General features: G+C 39.7%; 2 protein-coding genes across 3 annotated transcripts in view; one reads left to right on the top strand and one right to left on the bottom strand.

Annotated features, from left to right (window-relative positions):
- GALC (galactosylceramidase) overlaps positions 1 to 10338 on the bottom strand; it is a 31521-nt gene extending 21183 nt beyond the window's left edge. The window contains exons 1-6 of the mRNA XM_039712723.1: positions 10100 to 10338; positions 9157 to 9225; positions 7203 to 7266; positions 5141 to 5254; positions 3630 to 3769; positions 1482 to 1520 (exon numbers count right to left, since the gene is read on the bottom strand). Coding sequence (XP_039568657.1) covers positions 1482 to 1520; positions 3630 to 3769; positions 5141 to 5254; positions 7203 to 7266; positions 9157 to 9225; positions 10100 to 10267 — 594 coding nt within the window. The 5' untranslated portion in view covers positions 10268 to 10338. The remainder of the gene's footprint in view (positions 1 to 1481; positions 1521 to 3629; positions 3770 to 5140; positions 5255 to 7202; positions 7267 to 9156; positions 9226 to 10099) is intronic.
- A 3899-nt stretch (positions 10339 to 14237) lies between these two features.
- On the top strand, positions 14238 to 21663 carry GPR65 (G protein-coupled receptor 65). 2 transcript variants are annotated; one of them, XM_039712725.1, is made up of 3 exons: positions 14238 to 14319; positions 16130 to 16225; positions 19091 to 21663. In XM_039712725.1, the coding sequence occupies exon 3, from the start codon at positions 19212 to 19214 to the stop codon at positions 20247 to 20249; it is 1038 nt and encodes a 345-aa protein (XP_039568659.1). In that variant the 5' UTR covers positions 14238 to 14319; positions 16130 to 16225; positions 19091 to 19211; the 3' UTR covers positions 20250 to 21663. The 2 variants fall into 2 exon arrangements, with proteins under 2 accessions (XP_039568659.1, XP_039568658.1); XM_039712724.1 differs by having other exon boundaries at positions 19088 to 21663.
- Positions 21664 to 23290: the final 1627 nt, after the last annotated feature.

The following is a 23290-nucleotide window of genomic DNA, read 5'->3' as shown; positions in this document are numbered from 1 at the left end:
AACGTAGCTATTGCCTTAGACGATGAAGTATCTAGAATATCATCTTACAAGTAAAAATTTAGCTAGATAACTAAGAGCTTATCTGTGCTGTATTTAACAGGAATTACAGAAAATGTTTGGTGTGCAGCAGTACATTTCAGTGTATTGCCCTCTTGTGAAATGGCAGACTGCAAACAGAACTGTAGTGCTGATGAGAGAAGTGGTGCCAAATGACATTGTAAGAGTATGAATGGTAAAATAGGTGTTTAACAAAAAACCTCTTATCAGCTAACACAGAGTGGAAGGAAGGCCAAAAACCTTTCAGTAAATACTTGGGTGATTTTATGGTCAAATTTTAAACTAAATATTCAGTTCTAGAAGCCAAATGCTCGGTCCCAATTCAACAGTATTCAAAAAGCTACAAAGTAGAATGTTGCCCCAGACTCAACAGTTTGTTCTCCATATTCTTTCTCCCCACATGAGCAAGCCAAGACAAGCAGATAAGAAAGCCTCAAGGTGACATGACACAGATTTGAGATTGTTCAGCCCAAAGAAGAGGTTTTGGGGTGACCTAATTGCTGCCTTCCAGTACCTTAAGAAAGCCCACAAGAAAATATGGAGAGGGACTTTTTGCAAAAGCATGTAGTGACAGGACAAGGGGGAATGTATGGCCCCATCCCTGGATTTGTTCAAGGCTAGGCTGGATGAGGTTTTGAGCAACATGGTCTAGTGGAAGCTATCTCTGACCATGGCAGGAGGATTGGAACTGGATGATCTTTAAGGTCCCTTGCAACTCAAGCCATTCTACGATTCTCTGAGTCTTGTTTGCTTTTAAGAAGAGGTAATGCCATTGTGTCTTAGTTTCAAGCAAGAACAAGGAAAGGAACAAAGCAGGAGCTTGTGCTTAAGCTTTCACTGCAAGAAAATGTAACAAACAGAAGAGAGTTTTCAAAGCAGGGCAGGGGATGCTGCAGGAGCATTCAGTACTGAGAAATATTACAGCTATCTTAAGGTTGGTTATGTGAAATACTGTGTTCTTCCAGCTTTTTAGAACAAAAGGTACTGAATTTTGCAAAGTGAAAAACACCAAACCTTTACTGTGATTTAATAGCAATATTTAAGGGTACTGTAATCACAGAACTTAGCTACAGAATTTTAAGCAATTCTAGATCTTGGACTTCTAGCTATAGCCAAGCTAGTATAAAGATGATTTAAGTTTGTATGATAGAAGAATCAACTGAAGCTTCCATAAAAATTTAGAAGTCCTAACATTTAGCATACACTGGCATGCCCAAAGTTCAAAGTAACAGTTTCAGACACACAAAATAAACAATCTAGATATCTGAACATGTTATCTTTCCATGAATGCAACTACAAGAAATAGAGTTCAATAAGTGATATAGTTGCAGAATTAAGGTCCCTTTCCTACACAAATTCAGAAAAGCTAATTGTTTGTGTACAGTACAACAAGCACTTTATAGAAATAAGAAAAGAATACATACCTTAATGTATTTGCTACTAAATGCCCTTTCATTCCATATCTATAAAGAGAAAGTAAAATCCATTTAGAAAAACCAGGATACGTCAATGGAGAATTAAAAGATTTTATTTATATATATGTAAGATTATAGAATCCATTAATCAACTCCATGGTTTCCGTGTGTTAGAGGGAAGTGCTGGTTGATTTTGTTATCAGCTTTTCTGGGGAAAATTCTGTATGAAATTCCTAGTGGGCGCTTGTTTATCTTTCTCTAAGGTCTGCTGATTGCCTTCTCGCTGACAAGAACGCCAGAGCTGCTTGAGCTCTACAATGGCCGCAGTGTTACATTACCAATGGCTCTACAGTTTGCTAGGAATCATTGAGAAACATGTTGTGGCTTCAAGGTGTGGCCTAATGAATGGGCCCCTGTTGCAATGCATGGACATAGGAGAGCCAGAAAAACTAACATATTGAACAAAATTGATGAAGCTTACTGTTCTTTCTAATTTACACAGGACTACATCCATGCTTGAACACAAGAGAGATCCCGCATATTTTAAGTAAACAGACACAAAATGAGCTAATTTCTAAATTTTCCATCTTTTATGGAAAGAGAGTTTAAGCTAAACAGCTCAAAATTCAAAAGCAGGAGTACTGATCTTCCTTTCAAAGAACCCTCTGGCTTACAATACACATAGGCAGACACCTTGTCTCTTTCTTTTCTAACCACAACATGAACACTGTGACTCACATTCACCAATAAAGGTTTAGCTTATGGGTAAATACAACTCATTTTTATATTTCTACATCTTCCTATAAATGCTAACATGAAACTTCAGAAATGAGCCAATCAAATCATTACTTACTGAAAGGCTCATCTCATCATAAAGCAAACAGTGATACAGAACATGTACTTACAGCAAAAAGAGTGGTAAAGACTAACTATGTACAACTATAATAGCACTGAAATTGTTTTGACAGTTTCTGAGCGTTCACAGACCTCTCACTGTTTCCATGTGTTGCAGATTATACCCACAAAGAAATGAGACAATATACAATATCATCACATTGCCTGGAAAAGCAAAAATTACCCTTTCTTAGAAGGAGAGAATTTAGAAGGCTAATTACTGTGAAGTAACAACACTGAATTCAATATTACTCAAATACATGAAGTGCAGACCTTGATTCTTCTCCAAGAACGTAGGACAGAGAAAAATGTAACAGCTATTATTCCTCCCCTCCCCACAACTGATTTGCTGAAGTATCACTATGTTACCCACAGTGCAAGACTGACCCAAGTGAAATAAGCCAGTAACATCAAGGGGGATGCATTCTCCTGGAGAGAAGATACATATGAGATACTGAGGTACACTTTCCCACATTGCAGCAGAAACATCAGACTTCTAAAGGATGGGAACCAGTTTTAGAAGCTTTGTTCTGCTGAAGTAATTTTCAGCTTTTCTGCAGTTAAACTTCTCATATCAAAACATTTAAGACTCCAAAACAAGTGTCCAGTAAGTGTAGGATTGATTTTAGACGAATTTTAAACACACTTTCTTGCTCAAATAGTGAACTTGAAAGGTTTTTTCAGATTTTCTGCTTCTCTCTCTCATCTCCAATTTATGACATTTTTTCTCAGACATTCATTCACTACTTCCATAAATTGCACTATAGGAAAACACAATAGTTGTACTGCAAAACATGAACTTTTATCTACTATAAATGATTCAGGTAAAAATGCAAAAGGTTGTAAAGGACTGCTCCTCTGCTAAATAACAACCACACTTTATGCTAAGTCATGTTAGCTGACTTTCAAACTGCATTAACTGATGCTTTTTGTTATCTGGTAACTGCTGAAAGGCAAGCAGAACAAAGCAGAAAAGGAAAAAGAACTCTCAAATTATTTGGTAAGTAGTTTAGAACTGGGAAGGTAGGAACCATTTGACACTTTTTCTGCTTTAACAGCCATCATCCCAGGAAAACTGCAAACTAACACAACTACTGCCTTTCCCCTGGCAACAGTACAAGCCAAAACTGCGATTACAAAAAAAATTTCTCTTGCCATCCTCCTCCTCCTCCAGTCATCAACAATGAGAGGCAAGACCAAGATTTTAGAAGTGAAGATAGATAAAATATACATAAAATATACAGGAGATTTTGCTTTACTGACCCCAATATAATCAATGTCCAAATCATGATACTGTTTTGCTCCTAATATCCAAGAAACAATATAGTAAGCAGTGATATCTGGATAGTCATAGGGCCAATTTTCACCCTTCCCTATCCATCCTGGAAATGCCCAAGGTAACCCTGGAAAGACAGAAGAAAACAAACGAATAAGGTAAGTGGTTGGTTTACATTACTCAATAGGCTTAAAGAGCAAGTTGCAATTTGCTCTACCTGAAATGAAGGAACAAATATGCACTTGAAACTGGCTTGGTTCCAGTGAAGACAATGAAATGCAACTTCTCCAACTGCAGAGTATGGTCTAATACAAACAATGATCACGCAATTAATAGCTGGGGGTTTTTTATGAGCTAGGAAGCATTCGTTACTAGAGAACAACTGATTACATATCATTTGTCCGTGTCATGGTACTAGCTCTAATTAGTTTAAAAATCCAAAGATTTTAGGATAAAAATTTACAAAGCTAAAGACAAAGGGTCAATACAGAACATAAAAAATTGTTTATGGCCTGAACACGAATTTAAAAAGACACGATGATCTGATCATAACGAAGAAGGAAGATTAGGATCATGAAAAAGCATTTCCATGTCTCAGCTGTTCACTGGATGTTGTAGTAAATAAGAAAAACAAATTAATCTAACCAGATGCTGCTAAGCATCCAGCCAACTTGTGTAAGATACCATAGGCTAATTTAAAAGTAAACCCTCCTTCCTTTATTGAGAGTTTGATGTGAGGGAAGAGGGATATTATTAATAAGTCAATTAGTCATAAATAGTTGGCTTAACAGAACCTGAATGGCAAATCCTGCACTAAGCCTTGTTTCATGGCTGGATATGGTAAAGCCTCCTGGAAGGTGAGGGAATTAAGACACCTTTTAACCAACAGACTTCTTACCTTCTTTCATGTGAAATACATTTGTATATCCAAAATACAAAAATACAACCTAGGGTTCCACATTTGTATTGTCACAGCACACACATAACTTACAATCAAAACAGGAAGAGAGGAAACTCCTCTTACAACTCAACTACACATGTAGGACACATCTGAAGATCAGAATCACTACAGTGAAGAAGAGGTGTGTGATTGGTTTGTAATAAGAACATTTAATCAAATGCAGTGTGTGTAAGATTTACATATTTATGCTTGCAGTAACTTTTTCCCTCCCGATTATTTTTGCTCAATTATTCAGAAATTCATCCGTCATGATAAATCAATCATGTTCATTGCTGCAATACACTAAAAGCATTAGTTACTTAATACAAGCAAATTATGAGAGATTTGTTGTCTTATGCTTCTTGTCAGGATGTTGTGCTGCTGTAACAAGGTAAAACATCGTAAGCATCAAGAAAAGCTTAACAAATATTAGAGATTCTACTTTGTTTACTACAACATCAAAACATCTCTCCATTAAAATGTTAACTAAGGGTCAGATAGGTAATTTAGTCAGGGCAATAAAAAGGCATTTAAATCTAAAAGCTCAAAGCAATATACCAATCAGTTTAATGTTGGGGTTCCTCTTTTTAGCTTCTTTCATCAGCCACCATTCATAGCCCCGGAAGTAGTTCTCATCATTTTCATAGTGCATATGGGAGGGTTCAGTACCATCTGGGAAGGAAAGAGACAGGTAGCTCACAATTATCCTCTGTGTCATAAGCTGTTACACATCATAAAGTTTGCTGCATTGCTCATTAACATAGCATGCAAGCACATATCTCCAACACGGTTCACAAGTTTCTTGGTGTGTACTTCAAAGCCAAAGGAATAGTGGGAGGTAAATGCAAGATTTGCTACCCTTTGTTTAAGCACATTAACTTAGCATAATTTTAATACTTTTATTTTGGAGGTTTTTTGCCTGCTTTTAACATCAGATGTGGTTAAGTATTAGGCATTTTCTATCCCTAGCTATGATAACACTAAATCTATATTTGCTATTGTATCATATCTTAATACTAACAACCACTAGGAATGTTACAGCATTAAGATTAAGAGGAAAAAAAATCATTATACAAGCAAGTTATCTCTAAACCAAAAAACAAACAAAAGAAGGTTATAGTTTGTTTCTTCTGCACAAGGTAAATCCAGGGAGAGAAAAGACAGGAGCTATCATGAATTTTTTCAATTACAAAAAAGAGGCTGTAGGGTTTTTTATTTTTATAGCAAAAGATCTAGTTTATAATTTTCATGGTGTTATGTCACTGCAGAAAAAGGTTTTGGAATTTAATGCTATGTGCTGAATTTCCTCGGGCAAAGGTAAACGAACTAGAAAGGTGCAAAAGAATCAGTGTTGCATGGGAAATCATTACACACCAAAGTCAAGTAAAAACTTGTCTACATGACTGCAACAATTATGCAACTGATGTTAAATTGTACGCAGAGAACTCTTCTAATGAAACTTTGTTTTAAATGAAGCCTGCTGAAACAGCACATTTCATCACAGAACACAGGATTGATTTTTTTACCTTACTAACACTTGGCTATATATAAGTTTGTCAGGGACAAAGAACAATTAGATTCCAAATTTAGGCCTCATATCACATTTCAAATGAACTCCTGATCACACCTCTCAGGCCAGAAGAAGAGCTGCAGTCTAGTGCACTGAAATATATGCATCTTTTTGTTCTACTTTTCAAAACTGGACCATCACACAAGTATGTGACAGTCTCCTGAGCCAGCAGTAAGAGTGTTTGAAGAGAAGGCCTGTGCCTGCCTGAAGACGATTCCATTCCCCCCACCAGCAATTCATTGCCAAGTTCTTAAACCCAGCACAGTACTTTTCAACATGTTAATTTACACAAGAATGAAAAACAGTGTCTAACTATACAAAACACAGACGTCACAGAAAAAAATGTGCATATATAAAATATATATATACGTACAAGTATATATATACAAACATATGTATATTTATATACATAACACCACAAAACCAAATTCTATGCTTTCTATTTATTAACTGTGTCTGATGTAGCCAGACTTACTTTATGAAAAATACCAAAAAAATCATTTAAAAAAAAAATACAAGCTGTAGTCTCTGCTTCTCAGCTTTTGGTCACAAACACTTACTAAATAATTCCTCCTGTATAAAAATGTAGTAGATAGGCTAGGCAAATTACATCAAGACATTTTCATTTGCAACTCTTCCCAGGAAGAAAAAAAATCCTGCCTACTGCCAGCCAGTGCCACTTTAGTGAAACACTGCAGCTAATTAAACCAAAGAAATGTAACTATTTCTGATCAGGTGCTTTTGTATTTCATGCTTTTAAGACAAAGTATCTGGTATTGCAAAACTTGTGTGTGAGAAATGCTCTACAACTCAGAAACATACTATAAGGGAGAAAAAACAGGAATCTGCATTTGCTCTAGAATGCAACCTATTAACCATATGATGTGAGAACTGCTTCCAGGATGCTGGTGTAAATCTCTCTTGTACAAGCCATTATGGCTTACTGGAACTCAGTTCAGCTACCTCCATGCCTCAGCCCCATGTGCAGCACACGTTACTTACAGCATGACTGAAACGAGAAGTTAAATGCTGCTCATGCAAAATCCATACCTGTCGACTGTGCATCACCTCCAATCTCTACCTTGAGAATATGTAAAGAAGCACCAAAATTTGGCTGTGGAAAAAAGAGACAGAAAACCAGAATCCTGCTGTTAACAAAAAGAATGAGATAAGTCAGTGTACAATTTTGAGCTTGCTCAAAATGCATTTTTTTTACCTTTTTAAGCACCCATACCATACACCCATAAATGTATAGAGATAACATAAATTTCTGCTTTTCAAAAGAAAATCTTCCAGGATAAATAGTACACTGATCTTTAAACAGTTTCATTGATTCTTGCACCATTAACAACACTTCTCCACAACTGTGCAGATTTTAAATAGTTTATGCTCAAGAAAATACTAAAGCACTACTAAAGCAGAACACAGAATATATGAGGAACACAGTAGTACTTTAATGTTATTAGTGGTTAAACTTGTTTTCTTTTTAAATCAAATTATTGAAGTTAGTATTTTTTATTCTTGTTTGTAAAGTGTTACACTGCTTATGTGAAAGGGAATACACACAGGTCAGGAATAACCTGGAAACTACACACAGATAGGCAAGAGCAGAAAAAACCCACCACACTGGAAAACAAATGGCTAGTCCACTATCCCCTTCCCCTGGCACCTGACTGCTAGAGCCAAATATAAATTCAAGCTCATACAGGTGATTCTACTGCAAATATGTTCTTCCAGCCATTAGTGGCTTAAGAATTGCTCAAGCCAGAAGTTACAATTCATCATTATTTTAATACCCACTAATAAGCTGGCCTCCTCCATGGAATTGCCCAAGTATAATTTTGGTATCTAAAAAAATGTTTTAAACATAAGAATGCAATTTGATTTTTTTAAAAATGCTGCATACATGACATGTCTTTTGGCCTACAAGTTTGGGATTTTTGTTTGCTTTTAACAGCAAAGCAACTATTTCCAATTTACCATTTCTCTTTTTGACATTTTTTTGTTTTAAACTTTTAACACATTTGTTCTCCCATCCATGAAAGCTGACTTACACTAAAAGACAAGGAGAATGAGGCAAGGTACACTCCTCCCAAATATGACAGTTTAAGAAGTTTTGGTAAAAGAGTATGTCAAAAATTCTTTGAAAATCATGATCTCTTTACATTTTCTTTTACCACATGCTTAATCAGAACATCCATATTAGTAACACACAGCTTTAATCTCAAAAAAAACCCCACCAGCTTTGATTCCCCAGGCACATATTACACCTTACTCTACCCTTGAAAATTAATTCTTTAAACCGCATGGTAAATTATTCCCCTCCAGCCATCTGGATTGCATTACTTGAAAGTGACATGACATCCTCTTCCAGCAGAGTAATTTACAGTGCCAAAAGCAAAACAAGCTATTAATGTCCAGTGCAATAATCTTACCATATATTAAGTTGGGTAACTCTGCAGGTTACACTTGCTAAGGAACACAGCTTACAAACCAATGAACTTCCTACACCTTCTAGAGTCACTGCAGTTGTACTTGAGACAAGTTTGGAATAGATATGCTGTTACAAACCTGCTGTCTGCACAGTCATTTTTATGCTATGTTAATCTATCTGTACTTCAAAAAAATCCAAACTGTCTCTAAGGCCTCCTTGCTTCAATCACTATGAACAGCTAAACCCCCAATTTTAGCCACAGAAACTACTTATGCTATAGCCCACACAGATGATCAAATATATAGCTAAACACATTTTTGAAAACATAATTCCAAAACACATTGTAAAAACACAAAAGGAATTTTTACAACAATATGAACAGCCTCCTGAACAAAAACACCGCCTAAAATTTAAGGTTCTGATAACAATCAGCGCTAAAATAGATGTTTTACAACATGAGATTTTGTCTAATTTCAAGCAGCATAAAATATACTATAGGAGTTCCCATATTACACAGTAAGAAATTCTGCATAAAATCAAATGTTATTATTGCAGTGAAACAAATTTTACCTTGAACAGGTAGTCTAAAATCTCAGAGCGATAAGGCTCTGGGTAGTTCACCAGGAGTCTAGATGTGGCCTAAAATGAAAGAAAACATGAAAATGTCAAAACACAACTTTCAAACGTTTAACTACACCCAGCTTTTCAGTCTATGCCCTCTCACAGAGCTAATAAACCTACAAAAATAATTATAGCACCAGGAACTCAGCTAAGTCCCTACGTAAGTTGCTTCTAAACCTTCAGCTGCGCCTTTCTGGTTTCACAGGTTGCAACTGCCTTGTACTCCAGTTACCTGGAATTTACTGAAAACAGAGTCCAAAGAACAGAGAAACAAAGCGATCACACGGCTTTATGACAAGCAAGAGGCAGCTACCTCCCAGCACTATTTCTCCTGCTCTACTCAACTCTCCCTGCTTTGGCTCACCATATGCCAAGGCAAGGGGAGCTCACAGGGCACACAGAGGGGAGCCAAAAGAAAGCATCGCAGCAGGTCGAAGAGGGGATGAAAGCTCCGGGAATCTCACAGCTCTGCTGCCTGGACCACACGAAAGACGACGGGCGGCTGCGTCCAGCATTTTAAAAGGCAGGGACTACTAAGACCCTCTACATAAAAACCCGGCGTAGCTCTCCTTCAGCAGCACCCAGGACACCCCGGGCACCACGGCGCAGGTGGCCGGAGGGCTGGCGCAGAGCGGAGCGCGGCTCCATCTCCCCGCAGCCGGACCCACCGCCCGCTCCGCTCCCCTCAGCGCCTCCTGGCCTCCCCTGCCGAGCCCCGCTCCCGTCGTGGGGCTGTCCCCACACCCCGCCAGTCCTCAGGGCTCCCCTCCGCGACACCCCCGGGCCAGGCCCCGCCGAAGCCAGCACACGCTCCCACTGCCGGGATGCCCAGCCTAGGTGTCCCTCTCCGCGCCGAGGGTACCAGCACCGCAGCCCCGGCGGAGCCGCTCACCCCGCCGCCGCTGACAGCCCCGATCCCGTCGAACTCCCTGCCCAGCCCGTTGGCATCGTCCAGCACGTAGGTGGCCGTCAAGAGCGGAGCGGCACCGACCCCGGGGGGCCCCGGGCCGCAGCTGCAGGCAAGCAGGATCGTGCCCCAGAGCAGAGCCGCGCAGCCCATCCCGGCCCAGCTCCGCTCCCGCCGCGGCCGCCCCGTCCCCGCAGCGCCTCCGCTCTGCCCGGCAACGCGCGCACGTGACCGCGCCGCCCGCCAGCCCCGGGGCGGGGCGGCAGCGCCCGGCACCGCCCAGCGCCGCCGTCCGGCTCAAGGGAAAGGAGGAGGGCAGGCTTCCCAGCCTTTACGGGCAGCCCCGCCCGGCTGAAGGCTGCCGCTGCCATCTTGAGAAAGGGCAAGGCAAGCGGATGAGACGCGTGTCGCCATGCTGGAGTTGGGCACTGGGCGGCCAGTGAAGCTATCGCGGGGCCATCGCGAGTGTGGGAAAGCCGCCTGGCTGTGAGGCGAGGCGGGGTTTGTGTGGGAGCGCGGCGGGAGCGGCGTTCCGTGCAGCGTGAGAGGCCGCGCCTAGGGGCCGAATCAAGCTGTCTTTTTCGGGGGCTCTGACTCTGCTTTTTGGGGCCTCTGGCAAGGCACGATACTTGTTGCGGGCGAAGAACGGCGTTCCCTAGCGCGTCTTTCATTTCCAGGCCCTCCCAGCGCCTCGCAGCTTCCTGGTTCTGCGCCGCTCTCAGGCTGCCACCAAACGCCCTGAGAAGGATCTTGGGTCGCCGCAGGGGCAGATGCTGGGAGCGGCTCCGGGCCCGCACAGGCTCTGCCCGCGGAGGTTGCTGGCAGCGCCGCGCCCTTCCCGGGGAATCCCGGTTGGCTCCAGTTAGATCCGCAGCTCCGTCAGCAGGAGCCCAGAGAGGGATGCTGAAAGTTGAGGTTAAATGATGATGGGCTGAACGTGCCTGTTTACGCCTTCAGGGGTGCGCTGTAGGGCAGCCGCGTTGAAATGAGAGCAGCCGAGGTGGTGCTGAGCCGCACGCCAAAGATTTCCGTGAGGATTGCCGGGGTGTTCCCTCAGACTCCAGCTCATACAGGCTTGCGGCTCGCAGGAAAAGTAACCTGGAGATCGGCGATCAGCTTGATTATCGTGTAAACATTCGTAATGGGGAACTCTCTTGTCTGTTGACCACAGTGTTTCACAGAGATGCTTCATGTGCCTAGAGGAATGAGCCGTGAGGAGATGCAGTGGCTGAAGTCCCGAGTTGTGTAAGAGCTGTGGAAAAGCCCCGGTTTTGCACGCATTCTGACCATAAAGAATGCTGTTATTCGAGCCTCGGTCACTCTTATTGCCACTGTGTCTCTGCCACTGTCATTGAGGGATCTAATGTCTCAGTGATGACATTACCTGACTGACGTTTCCTGTTTATTTCTTTTTAAATAACAATACCAAGCACTCATGAAACATTTTGCACTTTACAGCAATATCGAGCATTAACTAATGAGCCTGCTCACACCCAAATGAGCTATATGATACCATTATTACATGCAGATGGTCAGAGTGACTTCCTCAGGGGTATTGTGAGTCAGTGCCAGAGGTAGCATTATGCTCCTGGTCCTATTTTGCATTCATTCCAGCAGACTGTAGAGCTTTGCACACCTGGAAGGTTTGCAAACCATTATGAATCATTAACTGATTCATTTTTATTGTTTCATTGATTAATGCATCAATTTATTTCATGTAAAAGGCTTCAGCTGTGAAATTCAGTCTCTTATTCACTCACAAGATCCTAAAATTGTCAGTTTCCAAAGCATGTATTTGCAATCCTGTGATGTGCTGTGTGCCACCCTTTTCAGTTGGTACAGAAAAACATTCTCATAATCTGTTTTGGTGGAAGGAAAAGGAAATTTTGGTGTCACTCTGTCAACTTCCTTTCTGCATCTTGACCTTTTGTTGAACCACTTTTTTCTTTACACTGAAAGGAATGAGGAGGAGGTATCTTTGCAAACAAACTCTGGGCCAGATATGGAGAGGTGAAAGAAGCAGTGGGGGGAACCATGAATTCCATAGGAATTCCACTAATTAACACAGACTGTTACTCAAGACTGTCCTACATGTCTGGATTTAGAGAAAAAAAACAGAGACACAAGGAAAAAGATAAACGAGGGGGGGTATACATTAGAAGGAAGTGTTACACATTTCAGGAAGTCTGTACCTTTCAAGTTCCTCAGCCAATGGGGAAAGAGAGAGAGAAATGTGCCCAGGAAATTAGGATGGAAAGGAGGCTGTGTCCCCTAAAAATTTTGAGAGACCCCATGGGGAATGCCCATGACATCTCCCTTTATTCAAATAAAGTTACAGGACTTCTCTGTCTCCTTTTTGGACATAAACCTCTGATGTTTGTGGATTAATTTTCCTGACAACAGCTTTGTTCATGGATCCTTTGTAAATTCAAATTTAACCAATAAACTTATTGAGGAATTAGTCATTGCTTCTTTTCTAGATAAGATTGTTTTCCACTGTTAATGCTTTTCTGTTTCAAGGTTGGGGGGTTTTTTCTCATCAAATGCTAATAACACCTGTTGTTCTTGGATGACTGATCTGAGATACTGGCTATGTCCACATCTGACAAAAACCCTGGAAAATTGTGCTGCTTACATCAGAAATTACATTTTTGCATATGGACACAATTAAGAACTTATTTTAAAATGTGCAGCTTTACTTTCAGAATGCATAAAAGGCATCATCTCCTCTCTTGCTTCCTTTGATCTTCTAATTCTGTTGTTATCACAGTAAAGAACTGTAGAAATGTTCCAACTATGTTTCTCTATTTCTAATAATTATAAGAACTGCTTTTTCTTTAGCAAAATATAGGAATGCTCAACAAAACACCAGAACCATCATACTGGACACTTACTAGGTACCATGTTAGGAAAAAGCACATGGAAAGTGATGAAACAGGTCTTTGTCTAATTCATTTTTCACTTCTGTCTCAGTGAAAATGAAGGTGTGACTGAAATTTATTTTAGAAATTTATCTAAGCAAGTGCTCTTCCGTTCACCAAAGAGAAAGGGACTCTTATAGCAGTTTGAGAATGGCCACAAGTATTGCATAGTTTAGGCTTCCTGTAAGAATCAGATCAGTAAAAATCTGTGGATGAAAAGGTCGCACACTGAAAAATAAGGAACCAAATCTCTGCATACAGTGGTTAAATATTATAGAGCTGCCTGGTATTCTCAAGGAAGTCAGCATGCCCCTATTTCAGAACTTTTCAATTTGTTCTTTCATTTCTCCTTAGCGTCTGAATCATCAAACTGGATAGTTTTGGTGTTACTCAACACATGGACATTTCAAGTGAAATGGTACCCACTTTCTTAAAGCAGAATCGTATTGTTCCAAACAGAATTTAAGAAAAAATACAATAAATTATTCTGATCACAGAGAGGGAAGAGAACTATGCTCATGTAACAACTTTCCACTGGTATAATTGGATATAATTATATGTTAAAAGAATCACTCCTCTGAAAACTGCATCCTACCTCAGAGTCAGTTTATATAAAAATACATAGATATGTAACCTGTCATAGTGCATGAAATGCTGTTATCCTTTGTTAACAGCATTTCATTAACTATTCATAAACTTCTCATAAATTCTGAAAATACTTAATTCTTTTTCCACAAACTCCTAGTGTTATTGTAAAACATTTTTGAGCTCTTCTCAGGTGGATTCTTATGTGATTCTGTGTTCAGTTTGTAGGGAAAAGCAGGTGAGGTCATTCAGGCAACAAAAAACATATTTTGAACTTATACAAGTAAACAAATAAAACACAGCATTTTATTTCTGTGGATTGGTTTCTCTGCAGAACATAATGTCTCCAAGATAAGGAGTGTATAATATACCTCATATAATTAGGCAATATTTTAAATTAAACTCTTATGAAGTCTCTAAAACTATTCCTATATCTACTGAGGTTGCTTTCATCCTTTGTTCATCATCTTTTTTCTCATGGGTAAGCATAGATTAACAAGGAATTGGAGACAGAGAAAATAAAAAAAAAAAAAGGAAGCAAAACCAAGAGATGTGTGAACTGCTGCCTGTTTATCTAAGAGCAGCTTCCTGTCTCTGTATCTGATCAAAAAGAAGCAGACACTTTTCTTAGAAGCAGATACGGGTTACACTGCCAATGGCATAACGGGAACCGCTGCACGGGGACACGTGGCAGCCAAGGTAAGTGCTCAGGAGCCTGGGACAGCTTTCAGCCTGCTGGGACAGGTTTCAGCCTAGCTCTGCCTAATGGGATGCTGACATCATACATCTGAAAGAAGGGACACAAAAGGGCCTGGAAAAGATTGCTTTGGGAGAAGGATTATTTCAATCCCAGCACAGCCAAAACACGAGACTAAGGCAAAAGACATCAAAAGACTGAATTAGGAAAGATGTGCCTAGGATTACAAAAGAAAACTTCATTCATTGTTGTAATGGCATTGCCATGATCAAAATACTGTTAATTACAAAATGGGGCAAGAATAGAGAAGAACTGTATTTAGGGGTGAATTTTCAACATTCTGAGCTGTCCCATCAGTGCAAAATGTGCCTCAGGCCTCACAGAGCATTCTGGTAAATCTTCTGTTAGTGTTCTCTAGTATTTTCAGACAACGTTAAGATACCCAGTGCTATTTATATGAATATGCAAAATGCTTAGAACTTAGCAGAAAAATAAGCTCTGGTAAAAATAGCTTCTTTGATGCCGTGTATCATGAAAATATATTGTACATCGTTCTGTATGCATAGAGGAAAACATGAGGCACTTAATGATATGGCAAAATAAAGCTTGCCTTCATGGCCTACATTCTAAAAAACGTGGTTTTTTTTTTTTCCTGTTTGATCACATTAAGTGAATGTTTATGCTCAATGAAACAGTCTGTAAAGTATATCTTAAAAAGGCTGAGCTCTTTTAGACCTGGCTGAGTCTCTACAGAATCTCATGGATGAAATTTAATGTTGCATGAGGAAAATTGCTGTTAATTTTATGCAAAAAAGGCCATGTTTCTGAAAGGCGTATTTCAGCTCTCCTAAACCATGAAGTTTTTCAGAATTGAAATGTAAGATCTGCTCATTAGGTAAAAAGAGTCAGCTGTGGAACATCCCCTGTTCTTGAAGAACTCAGCTTGGCAATAAAACTTATTTTGAGAGTACAAAGCAATCTACTTTGTTGAAATTGCTTAAAGAGATAAAGGAAAACAATCTGTCTTTCCATCTTATGACAGATATACCATATCACCAGTACAGCAGCTACTGCACTAGCTCTTACAGCACTGTTCCTTTCTTCCCTTACAAATAGGGAATACTATTATATAGTAATACTATATAATACTATTATAGAGTATAATAATAATAATAATAATAATAATAATAATAATATATAGTATAATTACTATATAATACTATTATATAGTGAATATTCCTATCTTTTTTACAGATAGGAGTAGGGAATATCCTTTTGTATTTAAGCTTATAAAAGTTTAACTTTGTACTTGGCAACTTTCAAAATGTCATAAATTGAGAGACTACATAAAGCTCTCTGTGAACCTGAAGAAGATGCGGTAGAAATGTGTTGATACAAATACAGTGTATAATGATTACTTTTCACTACAAAATCTCACAGGGCTCCTTTACAGGCTTGTTTGCATACAGTACTTGAAGCATAAACTTTGCTAGTCCATTTCTCTAAACTTTTTTGTCTTACTGACTCTTCAGAATTCCTGTACAGTAGGTTTTCTGTAGCAAAATGGCAGAGGCAGGAACTATGGTAATAATTGGATAATGTGTCTGAAAGAAAAAATTACTGTTAAGAATTATTTTTTTTTAATTTGAAAATCTGATGCCAAAACAGTCTGTAAAATAAGTCACAAGTATATGGAATTAGTCACAGTAGGTTTGGACCATGAAAGTCAAACCATTAGACCATATCATTAAACGAAAATTCCTTGATGTTTAAAAAAAACACATCATTGGAGAAAATAATATTGTTTTTTAGGATAGCTGTGAGCCAATACCATCCTCCTAGGCAAAACCAGCAGGTGTGCTCAGTAGCAGAGAGAAAACCTGGGAATGCTTCAGAACATGCATTCAGGTAAGAAAAAATCATCTTGCAATACTAAGTCCTAATTATGAAAAAAAAAACAACTCAGCAAGAAAGGGTGATAGGGACTACTTCCTCTGAAATAAGGCCACAAGCAAGTGAGTGAAATGTGTTGTAATCAGGGCAAAGTGGTGCTTTCTGCTTTTATATTTCTGTGCAAGAAACTGCAGCATGCCTTGTGGTAGGTTTTATTTGCTGGCTTTTTGACACACTTAAGTATAGGTCATCAATACATGCCAGAATGACACACTTCTTGTTATTACCATCACTGAAAGCATGTCCTCATGTAAGTACCATCAATGTGTCATCAAAGTTCAACACGGATTTCCTGGGAATGCTGCACAGCCCCCAGGGCTGTGTTCTTAGGAACTAAGGAACATACTGGTTAAGAAGAAAAGAAAGCAATGGAATATGGTGACTTGTGAATATGAAGGACAGAAAAAATTTCAGGTGGTCTCAACTGACTTCTTTGAATATCATTTTTAGTGTCCCAGCCTGTCATTAGACAATTACACTTTCAGGTATTAGTTCCTTAAGGTAGGTGGCAGAAGAGCAAAGCAAAGTCATGCTCCAAAGAACACGTAGTTTATTCAGGTAAGAGCAATAAAAGGACAAGTGTTTTACCTTATTATCAGTAAGATCAACAGAGTGAAAATCTAAGAAATAGTAAGCTAAAATGAAAAAGCTGAAAAAACCCCAAGTGGTATGAGGAAATTGGCATGTTGGTCTACTAATAGATACAAAAGAATCTGTTCTGGGTAATAAGAGAGAAGTTGGGAGCTTACAAGGATGGTGAGTCTGTAATACAACAAGTTAACAAAAGAGAAAGAGTTTATGGGGGAGGGAGAAGGAATTCCAATTCCTCAGTCACGAGACCAGGAAACACTGCCTCATACACTTGCTGCATTACACACATGCTTCTGAAAGGGCATGTTTCCCTCTTAGACATGGAGAGACCTGTCACAGGAAAAGTGTGATTAGGAGAAGAGGTAGGTATTTTATCTTTGATTCATCTGGTCTGTCTGCATACATTTGATTTCTCTTTGGTGAGAAATGGGTCACAAAACCCTGGGATACAATTTCTATAGCTAGGTTTTTATTTTGTGATACTTACCTGTACAGATAAGCTTACAATGCCTTATTTACTGTGTGGTTTTATAAAACCAAGTTGAAATGCAGACATCTTATGCTTGTCCTAAATATAGACACTGCATTTTTTTTAATTAGTCATCATGTTGATAAGGTTCCTCAATGGACCAAATTGGCAAGTCCTTCTCAAGAATTTTCCTAGGCACTCAAGCCTGTGAATGAGTTTAGCTCTAGCTGATAATTTAGGCAACTTGATCTAATAAGGCAGTGGCACGTAAAATTGAGTATGTGTTTTCTGGGTAGTTTTGTCATTGTTCCTTTTTTTTATGAATAATAATGAAAGAGGCTTTTTTGTGGACAAGAGATCCTTATAATAACCTCTCAGCACAGACAGTAAACCTGTTTTGGGTTTTTCTGGTAAACCCACAAACATATCAAACCTATAAAATGCTGTCTTTTTTCTTACCACATGGGAAAGTTTCTGCCCACAAGATGTATTGCATTGGAGTTCTTTCCCATGTGAGAACAGTTGTAGACGTGCTGTCTTGCAACCCACTCATTCTTCAGCCTCTTCACCTCCTCTGCTGAAGCTCAAAGCACAGATCAGCTATCACTTGAGCAGTCTCTCAAGCAGTTAGTATATTTGGCAATATAACTGGTCTGCAACCAATATTTTCCATTTTTTATTTCCTGAATGTAACAATTAGTTTCCTAGACAAAGGAACTGCCAAGTGTCAGAGATGTGATACTATCAGTGGGTACCAGCTGTCTCACAACTACAGACGTACACCCTTTCTTACCCTCTCTTCACTCTTTTTAAAGGTCAGCTCTTCTATGTGTTCCTAAGGCTCACACACACAACACATCCAGTCCCACTGCTTTAGTCAGGGCTGCCATTTTACTGACATTTTCACGTTGAAGCTGCTGATAACCACAGTCCTGGAAGTGACTAAGAAAAGTTTAATTTCTAATAGCTTTATAAGCTCATGCATCACAGCTGCAATTTTTAGAGGGAAGAAGTGTTAATGAAAAACTGTGCTCGGTCTCCACCTGACATGTTCACAGGGACACCCAGCAGATTGTCAGGTGCATGCAGGAACCCAACAGCCCGGCGGGTTTCACACGAGGGTTTCTGGTACATGCAGTGAGTCTTGCTGGAACAGCACACTTGATGGCAGGTTTGTGTGGGATCACATAGAAAGGAGGGGAGAGGAAGCAGGGATGTGTGAGGATGCAAACAAGACAAGAGTGATTTGCAATACAGAAAGATACCAGACACACATTTTCCCCATCTTGATCAGATTCCAATATCCAGCGGTACCTGAATCTCCCTGTATTTCTATCCTTGTCTCTCCATTGCCTTAGGAGGGAGGAGGTTGTTTGAAATAATAAATCTGCCATAGTCATATGCCCAAAGCAGTGCTTACCATAATAATAGAAAGTGCACTTCTGTTATTTTATTTGTGGTCCACTTTCTGATCGCCTTTAACTCTCCCACAAGAGAGACCCAGGATTGCAGGACACCACCCCACTCCTAGAAGAAGTGTCTTAGCTACTCATTCTGCTTCTGCTGTGGAAGCTTCCATCTAAGTGACTTTGACAACCTTTGATTTTGGGCTCCTATGCATTCCTAACTCCAGGAACATTAACATCCTCTGATCTCATAAAAACAGTTTATTTTTTCTGGACAAAAAAAAAGACACACACCAAGGATCCTGTAAAAACAACAAAAATGTAATAGCTGACATTTTTCCTTTTTGGTAGCAGAAAGCTGGAATCTTGTCAATCAGGTCCTGAAGACCTAACAGATGACGACCCATCAGACTACAACAGGGGATTTTATTGCACCCAGGCTGGAATTATCTCAAGGATACTGCTGGGGTGGACAATGAACAACAACACTGAGTGCCATGATGATCACACCCTGGATAAGTATTTGTTTCCATTTGTGTACAGCATTGTGATGATGATCAGTATTCCTATCAACTGCATATCACTCTATGCATCTTGCATTCAGGTGAGGAAAAAGAATGAGTTAGCAGTCTACATCTTTAGCCTGTCTCTGGCTGACCTTTTGTACTCTTTGATTCTGCCTCTGTGGATTGATTATGCCTGGCATGGAGATGACTGGAGGCTCTCTGCCTTGCTTTGTCAGATTTTTGCCTTCCTTACATATATGAATTTCTACACCAGCACTGCGTTCCTGGCTTGCATCTCTCTTGACAGGTACCTGGCATTAGTTCACCCCTTGAAGCTCCAGTACTTGCGCACAAGAAGATTTTCATTGATTGTCAGCATAATTGTTTGGCTTCTGGAAAGCATCTTTAATTCAGTCATATTGCTGTACAAAGAAGTATTTAATGATCCTTGCAATTTCACTAATCATACATTATGCTATGATAACTACCCCCTGGAAAGGTGGCAGGCGAACATAAATTTATTCCGGATATGCTCAGGGTACTTGGTCCCTTTGATAATCATTGTGTTTTGCTACCATAAAATCTACCAAGCAGTGAGGTATAACCAAGCCACAGTAGATGAAGAAAAGAAAAAAGTTAAGAAACTAATTGTGAACATCACAGTTAGTTTCATTGTTTGCTTCACTCCTTATCACGTTGTACTTCTTATCCGCAGCATCAAAGAACCTTCTACCTCTGACCCACATCTTTTGTTGTTGATGTATAAGATTTACAGGATCACACAGGCCTTAGCAAGTTTGAATTGCATCACAGATCCCATTCTGTACTGCTTTGTGAGTGAAACTGCACGGACAGAGATAGTGAATTTGCTCAGGTGTTGCTTGTGCCTACGAAAGCGTGGGGAAGACCAAGTAAAAGGACATGCTCCGTGCAGTTCTGCTACAAAAAACTCTGCCCTGATCACCTACAGAAGCTCTGGTGAAACACAGACTGTCAAAATTTCCTGAATCAGCACATGCTAAGGAATACTGGATAACCTAAAAGGAAAAGAAAGAAAAATTGTTCTAGGACCTTGTGTACCTAGGAAATGCCCCAAAAGACAGAGATATACCAGTCTAAGCAAAACCAGTAGCTGGAGCCAATAAGAACTTACTATAGGGTCAATGAAATCAATACATTTCTTTAAATCACGTGTGTGGTATATAAATCAGTGACAACAAACAAACACAGCCAACAAGGATGGCTGTGACGTGCTGACAGAATTACTGAGGATCCCCCACAGCACTCTCTCCTGTTGCATTTTGCTAGCCAGCCTGCTGCAATGTACTAAGATGCAGGGAGGCTGAGGTCCTCTTTGTCCTGATTAGACAGAGGGAGTGTGGTAAATTTCATGTTGTTATTTATGCTGCTATGATGGTTCATGCATTTCATTAAAGACTCCAATTCTTCTTTAGCATACCCTCAGATCAGACACTTCTTAAAATTGTTTACCTCCTGTGTATGGACACTTACCTGCATTTAAGCTTTTGTTTTCCTTGAAAAACATATATTTTAATGTATAGCTGTATGTCATGAGTTTCATTACAATACCAGTATTGGGTTTCAGATAGGTGAAGATTCATTAATTCAAGTGCCTATAAAGAAGAAAATTCTAGTCACCAGTGTTTTAATTTGGATGAAATGTTTCCTGATACATTCAGGGAAGGAAGAGAAGGATAGAAGGGTGAGATTTCACATCTCAGCAATGTAAAGGGCCAGCCTTCAGAGTTGCTTATTGTGACTAAATCTGGAGTGTGGTTCTATTTTCAGACTCAGTAGGGTAAGGTTTACATCCATTTACTTAACTGCACATGGAGGCCTCAGCTAGAGGTTCCAGGGCTCTCAGTCTGGCAGTTGTAAAAAAAATTAAACAAGCCAGCCAGCAATACTGGCAAACCAGCAAAGAGCATGAATGTACCAACAGTAAGAATGAAAGCAAAAGAACCCACATTTTTAAAAAGTTTGTGTTAGCACAAATCAGAAGTGAAGATGTTAATTCAGGTACCTGTTCATGTGCAGGCAGAAACAGCTACCTGTCTCCCTGGTTCCGTGTCCCATCCAGACACCAGACCCTCTGAAAAGAGTTAAAATATTACATTTTTTTCTCTTCTCACAACCTTTTTACTTTTTCTCAATTCCCAGGAAAAATATTTGGTTATGGTGGGATTTTTTTTGTTTCATAGGGAAAGAATTTTTCTTTCCATCAAAAAAAAGGAATTGCCCTCTAGCAAATTTGTGTGGTGGAAAGATTTTGACCAGCACTTTTCAGCACCCTTTTAGGTCTGACATTATGTGTGGAGATGTGCATAAAGTAGTCACAAGTAATAAGATATTTCTTATGAAAATGTCCCTCTGTGTTCAAATAAAAAAAATTCTCCATTGTTTTCCATTGGAACATTTCCATTGTTTTCATGAGTTGCTCTGTGTGTCTATCCTTTCTGCTAATCTCACATTCTGAAATGGGACCTTGCCAGGCTGTGCAAGCTGGGCTTGTTCAGCCTGGAGAAGACAAGACTTAGGGGTATCTAATGACAGCTTTGCAGTCCTGCAAAGAGGATACTGAGAAGATGGAGCCAAGCTCTGCACAAGAGCTCATAGCAGGAATGGTGTGTTTTAGGCCTGGCTGGAAATTAGGGACCAGGCAGCCACTTGCTCAACCTCTTTCTGTCCCCACACAGACAGGTGAAATGGAAAGGAGAATCAAAGTAAAATTTGTAGGTTTAGATAAGAACAGTTTTATAATCAAAAATAAATTTAAAATGCAGCAATAATGGTCAATTATAATAGTAATGATAATCATAAAGGAAGAAACAAGTGACACACAACACAATTACTCACCACCCACTGACCAGTGCCAGACCCCACTTCCTGAGCCTAGATCAGCCACCCTTCTGGGTGACTTCCCCCAGGTTATCTACTGGGCAGGACATTCTATTGTGTGGAATATCCCTTTGGCCAGTTCAGGTCATCTGTCCTATGCCCCCTCCCAGTTTCTTTTGAAAACCTGACTGGCAGAGCATAAAACAAGAAAAACAGTCCTTAACTTAGGATAAACATTTAATAAAACCAAATTTGTGTTAGGATAAACACAAATAAAACCATCAACACCATTCTCATTCTGAATTTAAAAGACAGCGCTGTAACACCTGTTGAAAGGAACTTAACTCTACCTGAGCTGAAAACAGGACAAGGAGGGACAAGAAATCATGTGTAAAACTTGAAGCAAGAAGGGTCAGAGTTGATATAAGGAAGAGTTTCTGAGCTATGAAGAACTGATAAGCAGTGGAGCAAGTTGCACTAAAATGTTCTGTGGGCTCCATCCTCAGTGGTTTCCAATACCCAACTCAACAAAGCTTGAGCAACATCTGACCTTTTAGGTGACCTTCCCTTTAGCAGAAGGTTGCACTTGGGATTCCCTGAGGTCCCTTCAAACCACAATTGTCTCCTGTGATTCTGTGGGTAGTCACTATTCTGGCTGTTGCTTTCCCCTCTATAAAATTACATTCCCTTCTTTTTTGTTTACATTTACTGAATTTTGTTTTGATGTGGGTTTGTGTTTCTGATTTGGTTTTTTTTTTCTGTAGTTCCTTCTTATATATTATGAAGGAAGAATTATGCAAGCAGCAGTGCAAGTTACTTAATCATTATTTTTTTTTCCACTGCTGACCTATGCATTTTGCAACAGAATGTGAAATTTCAGTGTAGCATTGAAATAAAAGCAGAACCAAACTTCACTGTAACTTCATGGAAAAAAGAACTCAGTGGTTCATTTTTAAATCTTTCACATGCCATAAAGGTTAGAATGTTAATTCTGTTTGGGCTTTTAATTTAAAGAATTTAAGAATTAATTTAAAGAACAATGAAAACTGAAGCTAAGCAACAAAACTGAGTCAAATTTAAACTCTGTATCAGGGAGTAGTGAGAGCTGGCAGCTCCAGAAGGGGCAGTGAGCCAGAAGCTGAGAGTGACAGCCAGGCCGACTGGGCAGCATCGTCACCAAGCCTCAATC

Source organism: Passer montanus, unplaced genomic scaffold (genome assembly GCF_014805655.1).
Source record: "Passer montanus isolate IOZ18808 unplaced genomic scaffold, ASM1480565v1 scaffold27, whole genome shotgun sequence".
NCBI lineage: Eukaryota > Metazoa > Chordata > Aves > Passeriformes > Passeridae > Passer > Passer montanus.
This window is presented reverse-complemented; position numbering and strand designations above follow the sequence as displayed.

Excerpts from the sequence above, each read along its gene's own strand:
- GPR65 (XM_039712725.1), top strand. The coding sequence starts at position 19,212 with ATGAACAACAACACTGAGTGCCATGATGATCACACCCTGGATAAGTAT.